At 41.7% G+C, this 26,653-nt stretch overlaps 1 protein-coding gene across 1 annotated transcript in view; it reads right to left on the reverse strand.

The window, feature by feature from the left end:
* The window catches only part of FRMD7 (FERM domain containing 7), a 46,922-nt gene extending 34,985 nt beyond the window's left edge, over nucleotides 1-11,937 (reverse strand). The window contains exon 1 of the mRNA XM_032843379.1: nucleotides 11,772-11,937. Within this exon, the coding sequence (XP_032699270.1) occupies nucleotides 11,772-11,828 (57 nt within the window). The 5' untranslated portion in view covers nucleotides 11,829-11,937. The remainder of the gene's footprint in view (nucleotides 1-11,771) is intronic.
* Between the last annotated feature and the right edge of the window lie 14,716 nt (nucleotides 11,938-26,653).

The raw sequence follows: 26,653 nt of genomic DNA on the forward strand, positions 1-26,653 counted from the left end.
CTCAAAGCGGTTGTCTGGGATTCTCTTACTGTACGCAGGGACAAGCACGGCCAAGCCCAGAACAATTTGCATTCATATATATTTTTAACTACTGGACCTCTAAAGTTCTAGCCTTCAAGAAAGAAAGACAAAGCATGGTTTCACTTGCAAAATGTAGAACTGGGGGAAGCTGGGAAGGGAGTAGCGGCAGGAATTGTCACCAGCCATCCTCAGTGGGAAACGGGGGTCCCAAGAGATATTAACCTTTGGGTCTTAAAATTAGTTGCACAATCCCAAATCCCACACTCCCATATCTTGCTCCTTATTTCTTAGGTGCGATTATCTGTGCAGAAGGATCTGGTGAAGCTGACTCATTGATGTTTATAAATCAAAACCAAACATACTCCTCCCTTCTGAATGTTGAACTTGACATCGGCTCGTCCCAGCTGAGGGGGCTCTACCCCACATTCCTACAAATATGGAATCAAACAGGCATGTTGGTGACATCTCCAAACAGACTTGGAGAGCTTATGCAGGCTATCAGGAGAAGACACGACCTCTCCTTTGCTGAACTTTGGGGAAGCCTAATCGTAGCATTTCTCATCTCTCATGTCAGTGAGGGTTTCCCGTGACCACATGGTTTTATCTGGGTGCAGGTTTAGTCCAGGGAAATTTTGTTCCTGTAGTATATGAAAGGTTTGTGCCACATCCCCCCTGACTTAAGACTTGACTTCCTAGAAGGTTTTCTTACCTGACATTTTATCAGTGAACTCATCAGAGCAGGGATTAGCTGCGCTGCAGCTGAGAACAAGAAGAGAATTCGTTCTTTCATTGCTTCAGCGGATAGTTATTGAGCATCTACTATGTTTCCAGGCCCGTGCTGACCATATACTACAGACAGTCCCTGACTTCACCAGATTAAGACAACTAACGGTGCCCTTTTGGAGGCATACCCCCCACAACACTGAGCCCCAAAGAACGACCTATCCTTATTGCCTCATGCAATTCTCAGACACCCTAAACCTTGTCTCTCTAACCCTGTCCATTTGTGAGAACCGTTTCCATTGTCCATCTGTCCCATGAAAGCCCCTGACAGCTATGTCAGGTCCTGCTTACCCCAAATCAGTTTCCCCTGAAGCTGCTGAGCTGGTTTTCTGCATCACCACTCTGAGCACACACACAAATCCTAACCGCTGAGGCATCAATACCAAGATAACACCAACACAGTGACTCTTGAAAGACAAGCTGTAAAGACAGGATATGGTGGTCAACTGAATGAGTTCTTAACCCAGAGGTCCCGTGCAAATTCTGTTTCAACCACTCATATACTTCTCTGCCCAGATTGCTCATCTGTCAAATGGGGATATTAATAGCACCTACTTCACTGAGGATTTCAATGAGCTAATATGTGTAAAATACTGATACTAGTGCCTAGTACATAATAAATGTTCTTGTGATGTGTATTAGCTTTTATGATTACTTTTTAGATTGGAAAGGAGTTGAGTGGTAACTGTGGACTACTGGCAAAGGGTTGATAGTTTGAGGCAGGTGTGGGTGTGAGCAGATTGGAACATATTACCCAGCCATTTTGAGAGGAGTCCCCTAATTTGATTGCTTATGAGGGAAATGGACCTCATACAGCACCATTATTATAGAAATGAAGTTTCTTTCATTGTTTTCTTTTTAAGTGGGATTCGCGCTGGGCCCAATGTGGGACTTGAATTCACCATCCTGAGATCAAGACCCGAGCTGGGATCAAGAGTCGGATACTTAACTGACTGAGCCCCCCAGGCACCCCCTTTTCATTGTTTTTGAGGGTTCTTCTCCCCCCATCATTCAGAATCAAAATATGCTCATTAAAAAATCAGGGTAAAAAAGAAGCAGAAAAGCAAGAGGAAGAAATAAAGTATTTATAATCTCATCCATCAAAAGACAGACAGTATTAGGACCTTAGGGTAAAGCTTTCCAGATAATTCCCAATTCACGTGATAGAATAACACTTTCTGGTTACTAGATTTTTAAAATGTTAGCATTATATTATAAATATCATCATTAGTAGGGGCGCCTGGCTGCCTCGCTTGGTAGAGCATGCAACTCTTGATTTTGTGTTGTAAATTCGAGCCCCACGTTGGGTGTAGAGATTATTTAAAAATAAAATCTTATATAAAAAAACTGAATACCATCCTTAGTTACTGTATAGGAAACCACCTACATGATGGACACATACATCGTTTCCTCCTGTTAGCTATTGCAAACACTATGAAGATGTACCTCCATCTTGGCACACAACCTTAATCATTCCTTAGGAGACGTTTATCCAGCAGTCCAGTTCCTCGGCTTATTTAGGTTGCCTTGTTGGCTGTTTGTCTTATTTTTGTCTGAGACTTTCTTTTTTTAAATTAATTATTTTTATTAATATATAATATATTATTAGCCCCAGGGGTACAAGTCTGTGAATCATCAGGCTTACACATTTCACAGCACTCACCATAGCACATACCCTCCCCAATGTCCATAACCCCACCACCCTCTCCCTACCCCCTCTCCCCCCAGCAACCCTCAGTTTGTTTTGTGAGATTAAGAGTCTCTTACGGTTTGTCTCCCTCCCGATCCCACCTTGTCTGGGACTTTCAATGAAATACTAGAGAGTTTAACTTCTGTGTCAAATTTTAATTAAATACCGAAATACAAATACAAATCGTGAAAAAGATCATGGCGGCGTCGCCCTTGCTGGGTAAAGCAGGGAAAGCACTTTGAGAACCCAGACTTGCTGCTGGGCCTGGGAAGTCTGGAGGCAGCAGGCTGTAGGGGAAGGAGGGGGGCTCTGCAGTCAACACAAGTACTTACTTGCAGTTGTATGAACTGGGGCTCGTTTTTAACCTTGTTGAACCTTAGTTTCTTCATTTGAAACATCCCTTTGTATGACTTGGCCCATGCTTTTCTCTCCTAACTCGTCTCTGCCTCTCATGGCTCTCAGAGAACCCTCTGCCCTCCGCTGCAGGATCCGGTCAGACTGAGCTCCTTCCCCGGGCCTTTCCCTGTGTTTCTCCCTTTGTCTGGACCAACCTTCAACTCTAGTCCAACTCCCTCTCCGTCGCACAGTAATTAGAACTAATCATGATGGCTTAAGACAGAGATCATCTCCGTCAAGGAAACCTTTCTGACCAACCCCTCAACAAGCACACTTTGGTTTGGGTTAGTTGCCCCTCTTCTTTTGTGCCATTCAAACACTATCCTTGTTGCTGTCATTTGCACATGTCACACTGTAGTGTGGGTACCTGTTCACATTTCTGGCTCTTCCACGAGTCTTTGAGGTCAGGCACTATTTCTTACTTTTGTCTGCATCCTCGGTAGCCAACACGGTGCAAGGACGCAGGGAAGGCTCCTAAGAACTTGTCAACTGACTGATGAATGAACAAAGTCGTGTAATCATACCTATTTACCACACTTATTAACTCACAATTGAATGGCATAATGTAAGTGGAAATTCCTGGAACACAGGTCAGGAAATGGTATCTCAGAGCACTAAAGGCAATTGACAGTAACTTTGTGATGGATCTCTTGCAATCACTTAAAACGTCCTGGTGTAAAATTCCGGAGAACCTTTGTCTTTGTTCAAGTCTGTTGAAAGGTGAATTTCATAATCATAGAGCGAATCTCAGAGGACAAAGGACCTTTTGTTTAAGACAGCTAAGCCTGGCAATTAGTGGTGAGGCGCCGTGCCTAACTGCTTCCAGGGCCTGGGGTCAGCTCACCCAGACAGACCTCCCCTCTCTGGCCCCACACCTTGGACCCCGAAGAGAAGGAGGAAGTGGGTAAAGGGGAAGAGAGGGAATAGAGAAAAGGGGGCTGGAATAAGATCCTGTGGGGGTAAATAATTGCAGCTTTTGCAGAGCAGCTGTGTTTAGAACAGACAAGTTCTACATCAGAGAGTTCCACAGCCCCCGGAGAAGTGCCCCCCTGAACGCCTGTCACCTTCCATTCTTCCTGAGCTTGGCAGATCTTCCCCGTGCTGCCTCGCCTAGACACTTGATTGGCCAATCCCCCAGGACCTCCCCAGACGCAAATGATCGGCTAAGGGTGGATCTCTCCCACGGTAGAACTGGTCTAACCGAATGTTCTTCCAGTTCTGACAGTCTGGGACAAAAGTGTTTCGTCTCCCGAAGGCCAGCGCTGCTCTCAGCAGCTGGGATGGCTGGCCCCGGGTCCTTTGAGGGAATTTCTGGCTCAGTCACGCCACCTCCCAGGTGGTTCTGCTCCTCAGGCCGTCCCCTTTTAATCCCCAGGTGGCACTGAGCTCTCTGAAGAATTGCTATGGGTGCAATTGACAACAGCCTTGGCTTAAAGCGCCACTGAGGGCTGAGCTCTTCTTCGTGTAATAGGTTCGGATTCGTGACGGGCCGATGATGCAATTGCGCGGTCAAGGGCATTTGAAAGAGAGAGAGAAAATCCTACAGAATTCAGGGGAATCTTGCCCTTTAGCGTTGCACTCGGAGAAGCCCCTGGAGGGCTTTAGCTGCGGGGCGGGAAGCTTAGGCTTGTCCTCCCCGTGATGGGGGAGGGGGTGGTGCACACGGTGGGCCGGGCTGTGCACCCGGATGAGAGGTGAAGGAGTGGCAAAGCCCCAACTCACTGAAACTCTTTGCAGAGATTCCCACGAGTGCGGACTTGAACGAGCACCCAACCACCACCCACCAGCTCCAGAAACAGTTCCCAGTTCCCACCCCCAGTGCCTCCAGCGCTCTGGAGTTCAGGTTCCCTCCTCCTCTCAGATGCAGGGATGGGGGGAGAGGGGCCCTGCAGCAAGCAGCGGGGGTGGGAGGCTTGAGTCCAGGCCTCTCCTCTGAGATGGAGCATCTAGAGGGCAGGTTGACAGCCAGGTGACGGCAGAAGGCCCGGGGCCCCTAAAGGAGTGGGCGGGGCAGCACCTAAACCCCTCTTGGCCTGCTGCTCAGCCTGGCCCGGGGCCAGACAAAGCACAAGCACTTTCTTTCTTTTTCAGTTCAATTTATTCTCTGAATCAACAAACCTTAGGCTATGAGGGGCAAAGCAAACTCAGTAGTTTAAACAAAGGCATTCATCAGGCAGCTGGGGCCCCCTGTAATGACAAATAAATCCCTGGCAAAGAAATGGCCTCCATTGGCTAGGCTGGGATGCTATGAAGATTGCAGGATAGTTTTTCTGACGTGGTTTGGATGCTCCTCGGAGTTCTTTGCACAGGCATGGGGTGGTATGAGTTGAGATGGGCAGTCTGTCATCTGTCACTGATGGATCGCCTAGCCTGGGCCAGGCTGCTCCGAACTAGAGGGTACATCACGAGGTTCTGGAAAACCAGGAAGCTTCACGACACCTACAGCGACCCCACTTGAGCTGTAAACCACACCTACAGCGACCCCCACCCCTGACTTGAGCCCTAAACCATACCTAGAGTGACCCCACTTGAGCCGTAAACCTACCACCTAAAGAGTGACCAGCCAAGGTTTTCAAGCTACACAGACTGGGGCTTGAACCCTGGCTCACCCATGAACTTAAATAGCACAGTGACCTTGTCTAAGTTGACCTCTCTGTACCCCACTTTACATGCTTGTAAATTGGAGATTTTTATTATTTTTATAATAATAGTCCAGGCCTCATCCTCATTCCAGACCTTCCTCCTGCTTGGACATAAATATCAGTACCTGTGTTCACCATCTAAATTTGGAGCCAGGTTCCATAAGGCATTGGTGTGGCAAACACTTTTATAGCACTTACTGGTGTTGTTCTAAGTGTTTCATGTGTATTAATTCATCCAACCTTTGTAGCAATCCTATGGAGTGGCTAACTAATATTATCCTCATTTTACAGATGAGAAAACCCACTACAACAGAGAGGTATGTAACTATCCCAGACAGTGCTACTTCTTCGATTTGTGTAAAAATTACACGCGATAGTCCAAGCAAAACATACGTACAACATATCTGTGGATATATTAGATCTGTGGTTATTAGCCAGGGGTACTGTTATCATGATTAACTACCTTAGCATTACTACGAGTAGTTACCACAGACTAATTTAAAATGTAGGTAAACACAAAGGGTTTGGCCATTTCCATCTGCTTCCTTAAAGGAAGCCTAACATTATTTTAGGTAACTCTAGACAGTTCTTATGGACCCTCCCAGGATTAATGTTTCCAGGGGGAAGAGCAAATCCCCTCCCCCACCAGGGGCTGCTGACTAAGCAAAGGGCAAACTGCTGGAAAGGCAGGATAAATTAACCCCAGGAAGTCCCAGAGGAAGGCAGACCTGGGGAAAGAGCTATTTGCCTGGAGGTGGGCTGTAAAATCAGGGCTGATCCCTGTTGATTTGCCAATGTAGAAGTCCAGAGGTCTGCAAGCAAGGGCAGGGTGGGGGTGCAGAATTAACATGCTTTGACTCTGTACTTTGGGTCAGGAATCTGGTCATTTCATTTATCTTCACAGCGACTTCATGAGGTAGGTGCTATGATCATCCCAATTTTAGTGATAAGGGCACAGGCTCAGAGAGCTAAGGGGACTCACCCCGAGATCATGAGGTTCCTCTGCTTAAGGCTGCCAGGGCTGGGACCAGAACTCTTTCTTTCCATAACTCCATCAATAAATCCAAACAGAACTCATTATTGCCCACCCTAAACATGCTCCTTTCATTCTGCTCTCCATCTTGGTGAATGGGGGCCCCGTCCAACCGGTGGCCTGAGGCAGGAATTTGAAGGTCATCTCCTGAATCCGGACCAGCATCAGTTGCTTCTAGAAATTCTACGTCATTAGCATCTCTGTATCCCTCCTTCCAGTCGCCACCATTCCCTATCAGGCTCGAATACTGTGATAGTGGGCAGTACGGGTTAGCACAGAGGCTGACTAACATTGGCACCACTGAACTTGAAACTATCGTCCAGACTCTCCCTGGCACCTCCAGCATGTAAAGAGTGAGCACAGTCAGGGGGAAGGGCAGAGGGAGAGGGAGACGCAGGCTCCCCGCCGATCGGGCAGCCCAATGTGGGTCTTGATCCCAGGATCCTCAGGTCATGACCTGAGCTGAAGGCCGCTGCTTAACCGACGGAGCCACCCGGGGACCCCAGTCCAAGTTTTCAGAGTTGACAGAACTCAGTTTCAGATAAGCCAAGTGACTTGCCCAAGGCCACACAGCTTGTAAAGGGCAGAGTCTAATTTACCCTGTTTTGTGAGATTCCAAATGCACATTATATAATTTCTATGACTTCGCACAACAGCTCAGGAAGTTAAGGGGTTAAGTAACTGGACCAAGATTACACACTAAAACCACGCAGTTCTTGTAGCCCTAAATCCAGGTACATTCTATTTACACTGGCGCAATTCCATCTCACTGGGAGTTTGCAAAGCTTTGCCTTAGGAAGGGGTGGCATATCTATTGACATATAACATCTAACTGTTGACAGAGGTACAAAAGATCCCTCATCATTATAAATTGAAAAACCACCTCCTGGACAAACAACCAAAGGTAAATACCACTACCAAAAAAAAAAAGAAAAATTCCGGGACAGTTCTTTGCTTTCTTATTTAGCTTGAATAGTGCTCGGTCCTGGCACGGCCTCCCCTCTGCCTCTTCCAGAGAATGAGGCCCAGTGGCCTTTTGAGGGGTTCCCAAGGGATTGAGGTAAGCTGACTCATTACCTTCTCTCCCTGGGTAAGCCACAAGGTACCCACTGCAGTGGTCAATGCTGTCACTTAGCAATCGGGTAAAATGTAAGATCTGAGAGGTTTCAAACCTCTTCTTTGGACTTTGGGTTCTAGAAACCATTGAAACAAAGTGTGCTTTTGGAAATTCACTAACAACAGCTTTTCTTCCCCTCCGCCATGCTTCTACCAAGGTAGAACTGTGTCAGGTTCAGGGAGTGGGGTGGGGGGAGGTGGGGGAGATATCAGACAGAAATTTGTTGGATATGGTGATGGGATTATTGCCTTGAAACTCACAGTCTAACCCAGAGATAAGCAAACATTAGGCTTAAAGAAAGGTCAGCCTCCAAGGACACAGCTGCACCTGGCACCTGTGGGCTTTGGGATGATTCCACCTGGAGCTGGACACCTGACCTCCTCTACTTTTTCTGAGAGCTCAGAAGGCCTCAGCTTTGGTCTCATCCTCCCTTTTTCTCTCAAGAAGAGTCCTGGTCCTCATGTTGAAGAGGCAAAACTGAATTTACACTAAAATTTGAAATTATTTTTAGAAAGTAATGACCTTGTTTCATTTCTCCTCCTACCTGTCCACTCCCATCATCATTCTGTAGATAGAGTCCTTCTCTGTCATTTAAGGATCAGTGCAACACTAGGGATGGTGTCGATATTTGAAAATGATCAATTTTATCAAATAAATATGACACCTTGAAAAGTACAATGAGGTTTCTTTTCACTAAACACATTTTTCCTCATTGCATTACAGTTTAGTAGGCACATGCCAGCAATTCTGAACTCCTGTATCTACCCTGCATCGCCCCAAATACTCTTGGAAATGCATAAAGGAAAAGTTTGACTAATATTTTCAGAGAGTTCAGCTATAAAATCAACACATAGAGCCTCAGAGTATAGATATGCAAAGAAACTTGGAAGAGTCAGGCCGTCTCAGGGGCCAGAACAGAGACTAAATGAATGAATGGGTGACTGGAAGGTCTCAGTGACAGGGCCTTGGAGGAAATGGCTGTCCTATCAGCTCATCAGGTATTAGCGTCCCGGGTCCCATTCCTTTAAATCAGACTCTTCTGACACTTGGCAACAGATGTAACTGAGGGGAGGGTCCTAGCGTCCCCGGTCCCACTGTCAATGGTGCCACTGGCATCCCGATTGTAAATATCAAGATAATGTTGTGGGGGCGGCGGGTAAAAAACAGAGGGTTCTGGATGTCAGTTAGTCTCACCCAGGAGACATTATTCTACCTGAGCATGCATCCTTGTTGTATTTCTATCACATGCTACTTTCTGTAAAATCAACACCAATGCCCAAGACACCATTATTTTCCCCCGTGCAGCCAATTCTTTTCTTAAATTCTATCTTAAGGAACAATTCTCCCCGGGACTGATCCACGCCTCTTGAGACTTCAACTTTGCTACCAAAAGCCCTTCTTCGTGGCTTTCTGTCACTGTAAATGGTTCTCTTTCCTGTGGGTCCAAGCATTTCTTCACCTGTTTTAGATATTAGTACTAATGGGGACACCTGGGGGGCTCAGACTTCAAGCTTCGGGCTCTCGATTTCACTTCAGGTCATGATTGGGGGGGCGGTCTGTGCTCAGTAAGGAGTCTGCGTCTCTCTCCTTTCTCTCTCTCTCCCTCTGCCCCTGCTCCCACTCACACTTCCACTCTCTCTTTCAAATTAATACATAAAATCTTTAAAAAAATGATATTAGTACTAATGGAAGAGGATGTTTAGGTTGGTTTTTTTTCCCCTTTTCCCACTTGAGGTCTTCCAAGTATGGTGCTGGGGTGCATTTTAAGGAATTATGAATAGGATTGAGGGACTTTTTGAAAGATTTTATTTTTAAGTAATCTCTTCATCTAATGTGGGGCTCGAACTCATAACCCCGAGATCAGGAGTTGCATGCTCCGCTGACAGCCAACCAGGTGCCGCTGAGGGAACTTTTTAAGCTTCCGAGTCAATGAAAAAAATTCACACCAGGGTCTTCCTGGCCTCTAGAAACCACTCTCTCTCATAACTCCTCAAATATGGGTAAGGAAGGAAGGATCTACTCATTGGTTTACAATTGTCATGAAAGGCTCACTGTAGGTATTACCTTTGAGGGCAACAGAAAATAGTGTGCATGAGCAGTAATACAGGACTAGAAGGCTAATGACAGATGAGTCTTCCGGATACAACTGTGTATGAACTAGTGGAGAAGACTTCTGCATTGGAAGTCCCCACTCTGCATTTATCTGCGGTGGAATCTAGCAAAAGTCACTTCAGCTCCCGAGGCTTTACCTGTTAATTTGAAAAATGGGCGAAGATGAACTTTTCCCCTACCCTCCCTCACAGGGTGGAATGTAGAGTCAAAGGAACTAATGGATGCAAGATTGCTTTATCTATTTTAAAGTGTTAGCCACTCGTGACTCGATGCTGTTGCTGTCATCACCACCATCATCTTTAGCATCATTACTGCCCCCTCCTCATCAGTATCCCATCATTAAGGAGAAAAGATGGTGTTGGACGAATGGATGCTAAGTTAAGGTTCCACGCCCCTCGGGATGAAGCTGCCCGTGGGATTGCCATCAGTGCTCTTGCCACTCTGGGTGACACCACGATTGCTACTTACAGAGGAGCCTTCCCGGGGCAGAAGGGATCGGATGCTGTGACACCCGAATTGCTGGGTATCAAATCCCTCCCATTATCTTCCCAAGAACACAATGTGCCGCAGCTGGAAAGAGACAGACCGACTCGAAGCAAAATCAGGCTGGCTTCCAGTTGCTGTTACTGGTTCCCGTTCCCCAGAAGGTGAATTTTATAAAGCTCTGGTGCTCTGTCCCCCGCCCTCCCCCCCGCTCCCATTTAACTGGATCTGAATTTAAGCTACACATTCAGAAAGCTCTTCTGTCATTTTTGGTCAAAGATTTCTCTTTGAGTCGCTTGAAATCTCTATTAAAAACTTAGCCTAAAGCAATGTCTTTTGAATTCCCAGCTCACTCATTCAGGTCCGGGAGCACGGCGAGCCTACACCACCAGCCTGCAAATGGATAAACTACTCAAAAGATATTTTCCACCCTTTAAATAGAGGTCCAAGAAAGACTAGAAAATGCCTCATCCCTCTAATGGAAGCTATGTGCTACAAAAACAAATCATTCAGGTCCGTGGACCTAGAAATGCCTTTTGCAAATAGAAGTGAAAGGAAGAGACGGCCATGAAGTCATCACCCACGAAGCACATGATTCAAATAAAAATGAAATACTCATTTGAAAAATGGGTTACCCCCACACCCAACAGCCGTTGTTAGTTTGTGTATAAAAGAAAACAAGCGGCGTTTTGTACGAATTTCAAAGAACATGAACTGCTTGTTCCTTGTTAGTAGCTAATATAAATATGAGAGCAAAATAGCATCTTTTGTTCCAATAAAATCACAGAACATTTCAAAATGCTCCTACATAAATCCTTACATCAAAATGTACGTATCTTAAGATTCTGGAAGACAAGCCCCAAATGATGTGCTTAATACATTTGTTCTTCCTTGAAGAGATGAGGTATAATTGTACGCAATCATCTCGTAGCTAGGAATTATATTAAGAACCCTGAACTATAAGTACTAAATCAAACTAAATAGTCTCTTATCCTATTTTTCTCTTCATACTTGTCATTACTTCCTGAAGTTCTCATTATGACTGCATAATTCTACCCCCCTGCCGAACCCCCCAGGTTTCCTTCAGAAAAGAAGGGTAGCCTTCCCCTTCTCCTTTCCCTCACAACCATACTTTTCTCCCCACAAATGTTCCTGGGGTGAGACTCACAAATTATTTCAGTGAACACTAATACCGTTCAGGGTAAGACGAATAAGTTATTGCTGCTTTGTCTTTTTACAAATATTTAGCATTTCTTCCAAACTTGCTGTTGTTGTCCCTTGAGGAAGGAGAACCTGTTCTAGAAGAAAGGTTAATGGGAAAACACAAGCTACACTGTGATATTAAACACAGATTTCTTTTTCCAAAGCTAAAAACCACAGTCCCCCTCCATTTGGTCCTAAAGAAGACACAACATCGCCGGCTAATGGGCTGTCCACAAATGACCACTATTGAATGAATAATAAAGGAATAATAGCAATGTGATTTCCACTTACATCAACCACAAAAATCTTCTGGGAATCATCCAAAAACTGTACTTTTAAATGTAGCATTCTCAGCGAGGCCGTTGGGCTGCAAGCAGGCTTGGAGTGCTGTGGGAGCTGTGACAGGAAGAGGGGCTTTCTCCAGCTGGATGCCGTGCGCTTGGGGGCCCCCACCCCCACCCAGCCCCCCCCATCCCAGCAGGGCGTTTGTGCTGCACTGGTGATCGATAGCATCTGGGCAATCTCGTCTATTTGGTCAACGTCAAATCCAACTGGACTCTCTCTAGCCCTCTGAAACTAGTTCCTTTCTTCAAAGGAAAAGAAAAAGAGAGAAAGCATTCGCAACCCTTGGGGATTTTCTTTATTTCACAAGAGCACGGTCTGAAATCCTGAGGTGAAGTTTGAATAAACTGAGAACAGCTCTTCTCCAAAGTCAAGGGATAAGGTACTCACCTTAGTCTCATAGGGTACTAGAAAGCTCATAGCCAAACTAGGAAGCTTTATGTAGAATGATTTTAATTGTTTTGAATTTACATGATCTAGAAACAAAAACTATGTGAAAGGGAATATACCGAAAAGCTTCGTTTTCCCCTCTGCCCCCCGTGTTCTGGGGGCTCCCCACGCACCCCTATCAGTAACCAATTTTATTAGGGTTTTTTTGCTGTTAGTTATTTAGCCTTCAGTGTTTCTTTAAGCAAATACTGTACAAGCACATCCGAACGTATTTCTCCTATGTAGGTAGCATGCTATTACAATGCTTCGTGCCTTCCTTTTCTTCGTATGTTGCTTTAGCCGTGCACGGAGAGAGCTTCCTCATTTCTATTGACAGCTCTGTGATTTTGCACCGCGGAGGTAAAACACAGTTAATTCAAATAGTTTCTCATCGGTGGCCGTGGGTTGTTTTCAACCTTTGGCTATTATAAACAAGGTTGAAACGAGTATCCTCATCCGTATGTCATCTTACATGTGCGCAGCTACAGCGGTAGTATAACTCACCGGAAGTAAGATGGCTGGCCAAGAGTTACATGTTGGTAATTTTGACAGTGATTTCAAAGTTTTCCTCCATAAACTTGTTATGGGTTGAATTGCATCCCCCTAAATTCATGTGTTGAAGTCCTAACCCCCAGTTTCTCGGAGTGTGGCTGTATTTGGAGGTAGGGTCTATAAAGAAATAATGGAACTGAAATAATGCCATTAGGTTGGGCCCTAATCCAATCGGACTGGTGTCCTTCTAAATAGAGAAGATGAAGACACAGACACGTACAAGGGAAAGATCATGTAAGACATGGGGAAGAGAAGATGGCCGCCTACAAGCCAAGGAGACTGGCCTCAGAAGGAACCAACCCTGCTGGCCCCTCAATCTCAAACTTCAAGCCTCCAGGAACGGTGAGAAAGTAAATTCCTGTTGTTGACGCCACCTACCTCATCTCTGATGGGAGACTTATCAAACTAGCACAAGGGTTGTAGCAGGGCACAGTCCTACCAACAGTGTATGACAGGGCTTCTTTTTTCCAGGCTCACCGACAGAGTGTGGTGTCAAACTTTGGGGTTTCTGCCAAGTTGATAAGTGAGAAAAGGAATCTCAGTCCAGTTCTTTTTTGTTTTGTTTTGTTTTCTAAATACTATACATGCCCAGGGTAGAGCCCAACATGGGGCTTGAACTCATGACCCTGAGATCGAGACCTAAGCTGAGATCATGAGTTGGACACTCAACTGACTGAGCTACCCAGGAGCCCCTCTCAGTGACGTTTGAAGTCTGAATTTTAATTTTTCATTTTATGAGAGAAGTTGAGCATCTTTTCAGGTGCTTAAGGGCTGTTTAGATTTCTTTTTGTGTGAACTCTCTGTTCACACAGTTCCATAGCCCCTCTTTAAAATATTGGCTATTGTCCTTTTCTCTTCAATCTCTAGGAACTATTTTAACACTAGCCCTTTGCCCATGATGTGAGTTACCAATATTGTCCCCTATTTGTCCTTTGTCTTTCAACTTTGCTTATGGTGTAGGTGTGTTGTTTGCCATGGCAAGTTTTTTATTTTTGTGTTATGAAATTTGTCTATCATTTTCTAAATGGCCTCTAGTTTTTGAGTTATAGTTAGAAAGGTCTTCTTCACTCCAAGGTTTTCTTTTAGTACTTTTATGGTTTTGTTTTATCTTGATATATGATGTGACTTATGGATCAACTTTCACCTTTTTTCTGAATGGATACCTAATTGTCCTGAGGTCATTGATTGGAAAGTTTGTTTCCAACCCTTTGATTTGAAAAGCTACTTTTATCATACATTTTTTAGAGATTTATTTACTTATTTGAGAGAGAGAGAGAGAGAGAGCACAGGGGAAGGGGCAGAGGGAGAGGGAGGGACAATTTGGAGCAGACTCTGTGCTGAGTGCAGAACCCAATATGGGGCTCAACCTCCAGCCCCTAAGATCAGGACCTGAGCCGAAACCGAGAGTCAGATGCTTAACTGACTGCACTCCCCAGGCGCCCCATGCCTTTATCATGCACTAAATTTCCATATGCATTTGGGTCTGTTTAGAGATTTTTATTCTCTTCTGCTCATGCACCAATTCCACACTGTTTTAATGTTTTTCACATTGTTTTAATTTTTGAGGCTCTAGAGTGTGTTTTGTTTTTTATTTTATTTTTTAAATTTTTTAAATTAATTAATTGATTTTTGGGTAATCTCTATACGAACTTGGGGCTCAAACTCCGGACCCTAAGACCAAAAGTCACGCACTCTACCAACTGAGCCAGCCAAGTGCCCTTCTGGAGTACGTTTTGATATCTAGCTAGGCTGTTCCACACCACATTGATCTTCATTTACAGAGTTTTCCTGGCTTTTCTTGTTTTACTCATTTTTTCTATACAAGCTTGTTAAAAATTTGTTAAAATGATAAATTTACTTGTGGAAAGTTGGTATGTCTCAGATGGCAGGTCTTCTCATTCATGGGGTGTGTATGTCAATTTGCTCAGTTGTACTTTAATGTTCTTCTGTTCTGGAATGTTGTAAATAAACATTTTTCAAATATGCACAAAACCAAAGAGTTTAGTACAGTAAATTCCCATACACTCATCATCCAGATTAAATAGTGTTATGAGATGAATTGTATTCTTCCATAATTCATACATTGAAGCTCTAACCCCTGGTTCCTCAGAATGTTACTGTATTTGAAGATAGGCCCTTTAAAGGGATAGTGAAGTTAGAAAGGGGCCTTTAGGGTGGGTCCTAAACCAATCATACTGGTGTCCTTATAAGAAAAGGAAGTTTGTACCCACATGTACCAGAGATGTGTGTTCATAGAAGAAAGCCTATGCAAGGATGTAGTGAGAGGGGAGCCATCTTCAAGCCAAAAAGAGAGGCCCCAGAAGAAACCAAACTTGTTGACACATTGCTCTTGGATTTCTAACCCCCAGAAGTATAAGAAATAAATTTCTGTTGTTTATGCCACCCAGGTTGTGGTATATTTTTTATCCCTGCCCTAGAAAACGAATATAAATAGTATCAAGATTTTGCCATTTTTTTCTCTCTGTCTACCTCCCAGGAATTATTATTATTGTTAATATATTTTTAAAGATTTCATTTTTAAGTAATCTCTATACCCACCCTGGGGCTTGAACTCACAACCTTGAGACCAAGAGTCACATGCTCTACCCCCTGAGCCAACCAGGCTTCTCTCCTAGGAATTATTTTAAAGCAAATGCCAGACATCACGTCATTTCACTCCTTTCATATGCTTACTATTCATCTCTTAAAAATAGGGGCATCTTCTCATATAACCCCAAGACCATGATCACAACTAAGAAAATGTTCTTGTTGTTATATTGTACCCAGGCCATATTCAAATTTCCCCAACTGTTTCAAATTTTTTTTAAACAATTGGTTGGTTTGAATCAGGATCTAAACAAGTTCCATATGTTGCATTTAATTGTTACATCTATTAATTTTCTTTTAATCTATAGCAGTACTCTTGCTCTCATTCAATGCCTTTGATTAAAGAAACTTGGCCAATTGCCCTATGGAATATTCCACGTTCTGGATCTGTTTGCTTCACTATGTTGTCATTTTACTTGTTATCCTACTTATATTCCTTATAAATGGAAGGTAGCTATAAGTGCTTGATGAGATTCCCATCCAAACTTTTCTGGTAAGGAAACTTCATAGTTGATACTGTGTACTTTGTATTTCATTACATCAAGAGGCATATGTCTGGTCGTTTTCAGTGAGACCAGGATTGATTAATGGGTTTAACTAATGAACATCAAAGTGTTCAAAAGCATTCCTCACATAGGTTTTGTGCATTTCTTATACATTTACTCCTAAGTATTTATACCTTGTGGTTGCTTTTTAAAATGGGTATCTTCTCTTCTGTTCCATCTTCTAACTGGAAGCTGTTGGCACATATGAAGGGTATTTTTATATATTAATTTTCTATCTTGTTAACATATTGAACTTTTTTTGTTTTTTTCTACTGTGTTATATTAGTCACCATAAAATACATCATTCGTTTTTGATGAATGTTTGTAGTCATTTTTCATTTGATTCTTGAGTTTTCAGATATCAGACAATTAGGGGTGCCTGGATGGCTCAGTTGGTTAAGCAGCTGCCTTCAGCTCAGGTCATGATCTCAGGGTCCTGGGATCAAGCCTCACACTGGGATCTCTACTCAGTGGGGACCCTGCTTCTCCCTCTCCCTCTGCTGTTCCCCCTGCTTATGCTCTCTTTGTCCAATAAATAAATAAAAGCTTTTTTAAATAATACAATAAAATTCAAGTTTAACTGAATTCTAAACTTTTAAACTGTTCAGTGAGGAGTCTGCTTCTCCCTCTCCCTCTGCCTGCTCCTCCCCCTGCCTCTACTCTCTCTGGCAAATAAATAAAATCTTTTTAAAAAAGATATCAGACAATTATATTGTATGTGAACGGAAATGGTTTCTCTCTTCCTCTCCAATTCTTACAACATTAATTTTTTTCTTTTCTCTAATTGGATTGGCTAATAGCTCCAATGAAATGTGAAATCATAGTGGCAATAGTGAACATTCTTTTCTTTCTCCTGACTTCAGTGGGAGTGCTCCCAGGGTTTCCACATTAGGTAAAACACTGATTTTTGAAGGAGACATTTAAAAAAGTGCATTTCAACCTGATTGGGCAAGATGCCCCAAAACACCAGCATTTGTCTATATTGAACTAACTTATTCTATGTCACTAAATAAATAGGTCGGTAAAATTAGACCAATGAAATGCCATCATCTGATGGACAAGAGTATATACCTTTGCTACTATTTTGACAGCTCTCAGTGCCGTCTCCACAACAGCTCCAAGTGGGGAGGCAGCTGCAAGGCTGGTGGAAAAAACAGTAGCTTTGGTGACCAAAGAATCTATTTTAAATCTTACCAGCGAAGTGACCCGAGGCAGGTCACTTCAGCTCCCTGTACCTCAATTTTCTAACCTATAAAATAAGGTGACAGTTCTAATCCATAGGGTTGTGAGAAAGTGCCTGGTACACAGTTGGCACTGAACAAATGTTTGCCAAGCTGGTGAGTATTAAGGAAATAAATATGAATAAATCACTCTTTGCTGAAGTTTCAAATGGTAAATGAAGAAGGAGTTCTCTCTTTTCCTCTCTTTTTCCACCTAGACTTGATTCCTTCAGTTATTGCTGGCAACGCATTATTAATAGACTGTGATCCAAAACAGGAAACTGTCCTAAAGGAAATTTTCAGATTCTACTTTAAAGTTGAAATCCAAAGTTGAGCTCACCCTTGGAAAAATTAGCCTGGCCGGTCTGTCTTCACTTAGTTCCCCCACACATAGGGAGGTGGAGAGGGAGAGCTGGGCAAGGGGCCAGAATAAGAGGGAATGGAGACTGGGGAATGGACTCCAGGGTTTGTGAGCTAGGATGGAAATCAAAGACTATACCATGTAGCTTTTACCATTATCTTGTTGAAATAAAGAGAATGAACCAAAACCAAAAATAAAAAGCACCATACAACTGCTTTCTCCTAAGACCCAAACAATGATCTGTGGCATGACTTAAGGGATAGAAGTTAAGAATTCTGACCAAAGGGGCGCCTGGGTGGCTCAGTGGGTTAAGGCCTCTGTTTTCAGCTCAGGTCATGATCCTAGTCTTGGGATCGAACCCCCACATCTGGCTCTAGCCCGGCGGGGAGCCTGCTTCCCCTCCTCTCTCTCTGCCTGCCTCTCCGCCTATTTGCGATCTCTTTCTGTCAAATAAATAAATAAAATCTTTAAAAAAAAAAGAATTCTGACCAAAATTATGGCCCCAGTTCCTGTCATTTCATCATCAGTGCCTTATTTTTCTGGGGCTGTTATTCTTTTTCAGGAGCCCCTTATTTTTCCCCGGGTTTATTGAGATATAATTGACATCTACCATTGTGTAAATTTAAGGTGTACAACGTGATGACTTGATACACTTACATATTGCAAAATGATTACCTTAGCAGCGCTAGTTAACACCATTACCTCACTGAATAACCATTTCTTTTTTGTAATGAGGACATTTAAGATCCACTGTCTTAGTAACTTTGAAGTTACAATAAAGTATTGTTAGCTATAATCACCATGTACATTGGATTTCCAGAACTTATTCATTTTCTAATTGAAAGTTTGTACCCTTTGACCAACATCTCTCCACTCCACATGCCTCCCAGCCCCTTGCAGCTACCACCATTTTTTTCTGCTTCTGTGAATTTGGCTCTTTTAGATTATATACATAAGCAATATTATACAATATTAGTCATACTCTGTCTGGCTTATTTCACTTAGCATAATGTCCTCAATGTCCATCCAAGTTGTCTCAAATGGGAGGATTTCCTTCTTTCCCATGGCTGAATAATATTCCATCATATATATATATATATATATATATATATATATATGCACAAACACATCTACCTTACCTATCCATCTGTAGATGGGTACAGCCAGAACGTAGCTATTTTGAATAATGCTGCAGTGAATATGGGGGTTGCAAAGTCTCTTTGAGATCTTGATTTCATTTCCTTTGATATATACCCGGAAATGGAATTGCTAGAACATATGGTAGGTCTACTTTTCATTTTTTGAGAAACCACCATACTGTTTTCTATAGTGCCTGTACTAATTTTCATTTCCACAAGTAGTGCACCAGGATTCCCTTTTTTCCCACATTTCTGCCGACACTTGTTATACCTTGTCCTTTCGATAATAGCCATTCTAATAGGTCTGACATAATATCTCACTGTGGTTTTGATGTGCATTTCCCTGATGACTAGTGATAGTAAGCATATTTTTATGTACCTGTTGACGATTCATAAATCTTATTTGGAAATATTCCTATTCATTTCCTTTGCCCATTTTTTAATTGAATTGGTGTGTGTGTGTGTGTGTGTGTGTGTGTGTGTATGTGTGTAGGAGGGGTTTTGCTATTGAGTTGTATGAATTCCTTATATAGTTTGTATATTAACGCCTTATCAGATATATGATTTGTAAATATTTCCTTCCATTCTATCAGTTTTCTGCTTGTTTTGTTAATTGTTTCTTTTACTCTGCATAAACTTTTTAGTTTGATGTAGTTTCACTTATTTATTTTTGTTTTGTTTTTGTGCTTTTGGTGTCATATGCAAAAAATCATTACTAAGATCGATGTCAAGTAGCTTTTTCCCTATGTTTTCTCCTAGAAGTTTTATGGCTTCAGTCTCATCTTTAAGTCCATTTATTTTTATTTTTTAAAAAATTTTATTTATCTTAGAGAGAGAGAGAGAGAGCACAAGTCGGGAGAGGGGCAGAGGGAGAGGGTGAGAGAGAATCCCAAACAGACTCCCTGCTGAGCATGGAGCCCAATGTGAGGCTGGATCCCAGGACCCCAAGATCATGACCTGAGCAGAAATCAAGAGTCAGGTGCTCAACCTCATGAGGCACCTGGGTGCACTTTATTCCTGAATCCATTTGAAGTTAATTTTTTTTAAAATGTATGTATGTATGTATGTGTTTATTTATTTATTTTTTCAGTTTTAAACAATATTTTTATTATATTTTTAATTTTTAATTAAGGTTAAAGTAGCCAACATATAATCTTTTTAAAAATTTTTTAAAATTTTTTATAAACATATAATATATTTTTATCCCCAGGGGTACAGGTCTGTGAATCGCTGGGTTTACACACTTCACAGCACTCACCATAGCACATAACTTCCCCAATGTCCATAACCCCACCCCCCTTCTCCCAACCCCCCTCCCCCCAGCAACCCTCAGTTTGTTTTGTGAGATTAAGAGTCACTTATGATTTGTCTCCCTCCTAATCCCATTTGTTTCATTTATTCTTCTCCTACCCCCTTAACCCCCCATGTTGCATCTCCACTTCCTCATATCAGGGAGATCATATGAGAGTTGTCTTTCTCCGATTGACTTATTTCGCTAAGCATGATACCCTCTAGTTCCATCCACGTCGTCACAAATGGCAAGATTCCATTTCTTTTGATGACTGCATAGTATTCCATTGTGTATGTATACCACATCTTCTTTATCCATTCATCTGTTGATGGACATCTAGGTTCTTTCCATAGTTTGGCTATTATAGACATTGCTGCTATAAACATTTGGGTGCATGTGCCCCTTCAGATCACTATGTTTGTATCTTTAGGGTAAATACCCAGTGGTGCAATTGCTGGATCATAGGGTAGTTCTATTTTCAACATTTTGAGGAACTTCCATGCTGTTTTCCAGAGTGGTTGCACCAGCTTGCATTCCCACCAACAGTGTAGGAGGGTTCCCCTTTCTCCGCATCCTCGCCAGCATCTGTCATTTCCTGACTTGTTTAATTTTAGCCATTCTGACTGGTGTGAGGTGATTATCTCATTGTGGTTTTAGTGAAAAGAAAGGCCATCTGTACCCCAATGTTTATAACAGCAATGGCCACGGTCGCCAAACTGTGGAAAGAACCAAGATGCCCTTCAGCGGACGAATGGATAAGGAAGATGTGGTCCATATACACTATGGAGTATTATGCCTCAATCAGAAAGGATGAATACCCAACTTTTGTAGCAACATGGACGGGACTGGAAGAGATTATGCTGAGTGAAATAAGTCAAGCAAAGAGAGTCAATTATCATATGGTTTCACTTATTTGTGGAGCATAACAAATAGCATGGAGGACAAAGGGAGTTAGAGAGGAGAAGGGAGTTGGGGGAAATTGGAAGGGGAGGTGAACCATGAGAGACTATGGACTCTGAAGAACAATCTGAGGGGTTTGAAGCGGTGGGGGGTGGGAGGTTGGGGGATCCAGGTGGTGGGTATTGGAGAGGGCACGGATTTCATGGAGCACTGGGTGTGGTGCAAAAACAAGGAATACTGTTATGCTGAAAAAAAAAAAAAAAACAAACCACAATGAGATATCACCTCACATCAGTCAGAATGGCTAACATTTGAAGTTAATTTTTATAAGTGGTATAAGATTAAGGTAAATTTCATTCTTGTGCATGTGATTATGCAATTTTCCCAACACCACCAATGAAGGTATTCTTTCCCTATTGAGTATTCTTAACTCCCTTGTCAAATATTAGTTGACTGTACAGGCTAGGGATTATTTCTGGTCTTTTGATTCTGCTTTAATGGTTTATGCATCTGTTTTTATGCCAGTATCACACCTCTTTGATAACTGTAACTTTGTAGTATAATTAAAGTCAAGAAATGGGATGCCTCTTGCTTTGTGTTATTTAGGGTCATTTGTGGTTCCGTATAAATTTTAAGATTTTTTTTTCTTTCTGGGAAAAATGCCACTGGAATTTTGATAGGGATTGCATGGAATCTATAGATGGATTTGGAGAGCATGGATATTTTAACAACACTAATTCTTCTAATCCATGAACATGTAGTGTGTTTCCATTAATTTGTGTCCTCTTCCATTTCTTTATTCAATGTCTTATAGTTTAAAGTTTACAGAGCATTCACCACCTTAGTTAAATTTATTCTTAAGTATTTTATTATTTTAGGTGCTATTGTGACTGTGACTGTTTTCCTCATTTTTTTAGATATTTTATTGTTAGTGTATCGAAATGCAACTTTTTTGAATGTTGAGTTCATATTTTACAATTTTACTGAATTTGTTGATCAGTTTGAATAGTTTCTGGAGTCTTTAGGAGTTCTCTGTGTAAGATCATATCATCTGTGAACAGTGACAATTTTACTTTTTCCATTCTGATTTGGACACTTTATTCCTTTTTCTTGCCTGATTGCTCTGGCTGGGACTTCCAGTATGATGTTGACTAGGAATATGAGAGTGGACCACTTTTCTTGTTCTTTTTTTTAAAAGAATTTATTTAATTATTTGACACAGAGAGAGAGAGACAGACAGTGAGAGAGGGAACACAAGCAGGGGGAATGGGAGAGGGAGAAACAGGTTTCCTGCTGAGCAGGGAGCCCTATCCCCTGAGCTGAAGGCAGATACTTAATGAGCAAGCCACCCAGGTGCCCCCACTTGTCTTGTTCTTGATCTTAGAAGAAAAGTTTTCAAACATTGAGTATGAAACTAGCTGTGGGATTGTCATATATGGCCTTTAATATATTGTTATGGTCCTTCTAAACCCAAGTTGTTGAAAGTTTCTATCATGAAAGGGTGATCTGTTTTGTCAAATGTTTTTCTGTCTCTATTGAGATGATCAGATAATTATTATCTTTCATTCTATTAATATGGTGTATAACATCTACTGATTTGTATATGTTGAGTCAACCTTGCACCCCAGGGATCAATTCCACTTGTGCATGGCATATGATCCTTTTATTGTGCTGTTGAACTCATTTTGCTAACACTTTACTGAGATTTTTTTGCACCTATATTTATCAGGGATATTAGCTTGTAATTTTTTGTGGTGGTTATCTGGCTTTGGTATCAGGGTAATGCTAGCTTTGTGAAATGAGTTTGGGAGTGTTCTCTCCTCTTCCATTTTTTTTTTAAGATTCATTTATTAGAGAGAGAGAGAGAGAAAAAACACAAGCTGGGGGAGGGGCAGAGGGAGAAGAAGAAGAGAAATCCTTAAGCAGATTCCCTACTGTGCATGAAGCCAGACATGGGGCTCGATTCCAGACCATGAGATCATGATCTGAGCCAAAATCAAGAGCCGAATGCTCAACAGACTCAGCCACCCAGACACCCCTCACCACTTCAGTTTTTTAGAAATGTTTAGAAGGATTGGCTTTAGCTTTTCTTTAATAGTTTGGTAAAATTTCCTGGGAAACCATCTGGTCTTTGGTTTTTGGGGGAGATTTTCTTTCTTCTTTCTTTCTTCCTTCCTTTCTTTCTTTCTTTCTTTTTTTAAAGATTTTATTTATTCATTTGACAGAGAGAGAGAGAGATCACAAGTGGGCAGAGAAACAGGCAGAGAGAGGGAGAAGAAGCAGGCTCCCTGCTAAGCAGAGAGCCTGATGTAGGGCTCAATCCCACGACCCAGAGATCATGACCTGAGCCAAAGGCAGAGGCTTAACCCTCTGGGCCACCCAGGCACCCCTGTTGGGGAGATTTTTGGTTACAGATTGAATCTTGTTACTTGTTATTGGTCTGATCAGATTTTCTATTTCTTCATAATTTTGTCTTGGGATTTTGTTTCTAGAAATTATCCATTTCTTCAAGTTTATCCTATTGCTGTATAACTGTTCCTAGTAATCTCCTATGATCCTTCATATTTCTGTGTAATGTCTCCACTTTTATTTCTGATTCTAGTTTTTTTAGTCCTCTCTCTTTCGTTATTTAGTCTCACTAAGGTTTGTCAATTTTATTTATATATTTTTTTAAAAGAACTTTTAGGGGCACCTGGATGGCTCAATCAGTTAAGCCTCTCCCTTCAGCTCAGTTCATGATCCCAGGGTCCTGGGATTGAGTCCCACATTGAGCTTTCTGCTCAGCTGGGGAGTCTGCTTCTCCTTTCCCTCTGCCTGCCCTCTGTCTGCCACTTTGCCTACTTGTGCTCTCTATCAAGTAAATAAATAAAGTCCTTAAAAAATAAATAAAAATAAAAAATAAAAAGGAGCTTTTAGTCGCATTGATCTTTTTTATTGTTTTTCTGGTCTCTGTTTCATTTATTTCTTTTTTTAAAATTTTATTTATTAATTTGACAGAGAGAGATTGAGATCACAAGTAGGCAGAGAGGCAGGCAGAGAGAGAGGGGGAAGCAGGCTCCCTGCTGAGCAGAAAGCTCAATGTGGGGCTCGGTCCCAGGACCCTGAGATCATGACTTGAGCCAAAGGCAGAGGCTTAAACCACTGGGCCACCCAGGCACCCCTGTTTCACTTATTTCTGCTATAGTCTTTATTTCCTTCATTCTACTACATTTGGGCTTCGTTTGTTCTTTTTCTAGTTCCTTGAGGTATAAAGTTAAGTTGTTTGAGATCTTTCTTTTTTCTTAATGTAGGTATTTATTGCTAGGAACTCTCTCTTAGAAGGGTTTTTGTAACATCCCATAAATTTTGGTATACGATGTTTCTATTTTTGTTTGTTTCAAAATATTTTTTCTTTTGATTTCTTCTTTGACCCATTGATTGTTCAGGAGTGTGTTGAATTTCTGCATATTTGTGGGCTTCCCAGTTTTCCTCCTGTTACTGATTTTTGGTTTCTTAGCATTGTGGTTGGAAAAGATACCAGGTATGATTTCAGTCTCCTTAAATTTTCTAAGACTCGTTTTGTGACCTGTGATATGATTGATCCTGGAGAATATTCCACATAAACTTGAGAAGAATATACTGGTGCTGTTGAATCAACTGTCCTGTGTATGTCTTTTAGGTCTATTTGGTTTAGAGTATAGTATATGTCCAGCATTTCCTTATTGGTTTTCTATCTGGGTAATCTATATACTGTTGAGAGTGGCATTTTGAAATTCTCCACTATTGTTGCATTGTCTATTTCTCCCTTCAGATCAGTTAGTATTTGCTTAATATATTTGCATGCTCTGAGATTGAGTGCATATATACTTATAATTGTTACATACTCTTCATGAACTGACCCTTTTATCACCATATAGTGACCTTCTTTGTCTCTTGTTATAGTTTTTTTTTTTTTTTTTTGCTTGAAGTCTATTTTATCTGCTGCAAGGACAGCCATCCCTGCTCTCTTTTGATTTCCATTTTCATGGACTACCTTTTTCCATCCCTTCACTTTGAGCCTACGTGTGTCCTTATAGTTGAAGTGAGTCTCTTGTAGGCAACATATTCTTGGGTCTTGTTTTTAACCCCTTCAGCCACTGTATGACTTTTGAATGGAGAATTTAATCCATTTACATTTAGAGTAATTGTTGATGGGTAAGAACTTACTAATGCCTTCTTACTGTTTTCTGGCTGTTTTGTATTTCCTTTGTTCAAGAGTTCCTTATAAAAGTGCCAGTAGTCTTTGATGTTAATCACTTTATTACAGTGGATTTAATAGAAAGTCAGAGCTGAAAGGAACTTTCTTAGGTGTATTGATTTATCATTTCCTGTATCTCTCATGAAAATAGTTTTTATGTACATACAAAAATAAATGCTCATTTTTTTCAAAGTTAAGCAACATAAACAAAGAAGGAATTAGAGTCACCTGAATTTAATTAAACCTGAGATAATCACCATTAACATCTTAGTAAACCATCTTTTGAAAAAATTATAGTAGCAGTTCTAGTACTATCATTTGCCTGCTGGGTGATGGTTGATATTCTCTGAACCTGTTTCCTCACCTATAAAATGGAATAACACACACTGGGTAGCAAACATTGACAGTGTGTCAGTGCTTTGCACCGAACCCCCAGATATCTTTTACTACTTTTGTGTACCCATCTTCCTAGCTTCTGTGCATTTTGCTCTTAAAGGTCAGCACTTGAAGCTCTTTTTAAGAGGGTGGCCCTTTGGTGACTAGTGCCACTTTCCCTAAAAGAGCAGAAAATGAGAAAAGCCTAGGAGTTTACATCCCCCCAGGGCAGCTCTTAGCCCGTGGCTAGTGCATAAATATAAAAGTCCACCTCCCATGGGTAATTTACATGCCAGAGCTCGTGAGGGTAAAGCTAAGGCTGGGACTTAGTCCAAAATTGCACCATTTTTGGCTTCTTCTGTATCCCACTTTCCTTATTCTTTCTAGTTCTTATAGGAGAAATTGCTTAATAAACTACATGCATGCATGAAAAACTTCATCTCCTTATCTTCTTGTGGCAAATCCTAATCTAAAACACTCCAGTTACTTACCTCATATGTTGTTGTCAAAATAATTCAAGAAAGTGAAAGTGACTATTCTTGCTAGGTTATGGGTGCTCCCATGACCATCCTTTCTGTTTTCCTCTTCAGGGATGAATTCTATGTAGGACTGACTCTCAGGATCCATGCAGAACTACCTCTCTAGAAGTGAATCTTTGCCTCTGCTTTGAGTTGAAGAAATGACCACTTTTTCTAATGCATTCTTTCTTCCCAGGCATTTTATTAATTTAGCTATTTTGAAAGATTTATTTATTTATTTGAGGGGAGGGCAGGGACAGAAGGAGATGGTGAGAGAGAGAATCTCAAGAAGACTCCCTCTATCCCACAACCCTGAGATGACCTGAGCTGAAACCAAAGTCAGATGCTCAATGAGCCATTCAGGTGCCCCTCTTTCCAAACATTTTAATCCCATGAATACTAAAAGTTTTAACTTACACATATTGAGCTCTTCCCATATTCAGAAGATCTGAATATGTTATCACATTTTATGCTCAGAACAGCCTCTGAAATAGGAATTCTTATTATTATTTCCATTTTACAGATAAGAAAATGGAGGTTTGGAAAAATTAAGTGTCAGCAAATACCAATACTGGGATGTTAACTCGGGTCATACATTCATGACTTCAGTGCCCAACTCTTAATCGCTACACATATTGTCTCTCACTTTTCACATACCTTTCACTCAGCCAACTCAGG

This window comes from Lontra canadensis, unplaced genomic scaffold (assembly GCF_010015895.1).
Source record: "Lontra canadensis isolate GAN:19392208 unplaced genomic scaffold, GSC_riverotter_1.0 scaffold138, whole genome shotgun sequence".
In the NCBI taxonomy this organism is placed as follows: Eukaryota; Metazoa; Chordata; class Mammalia; order Carnivora; family Mustelidae; genus Lontra; species Lontra canadensis.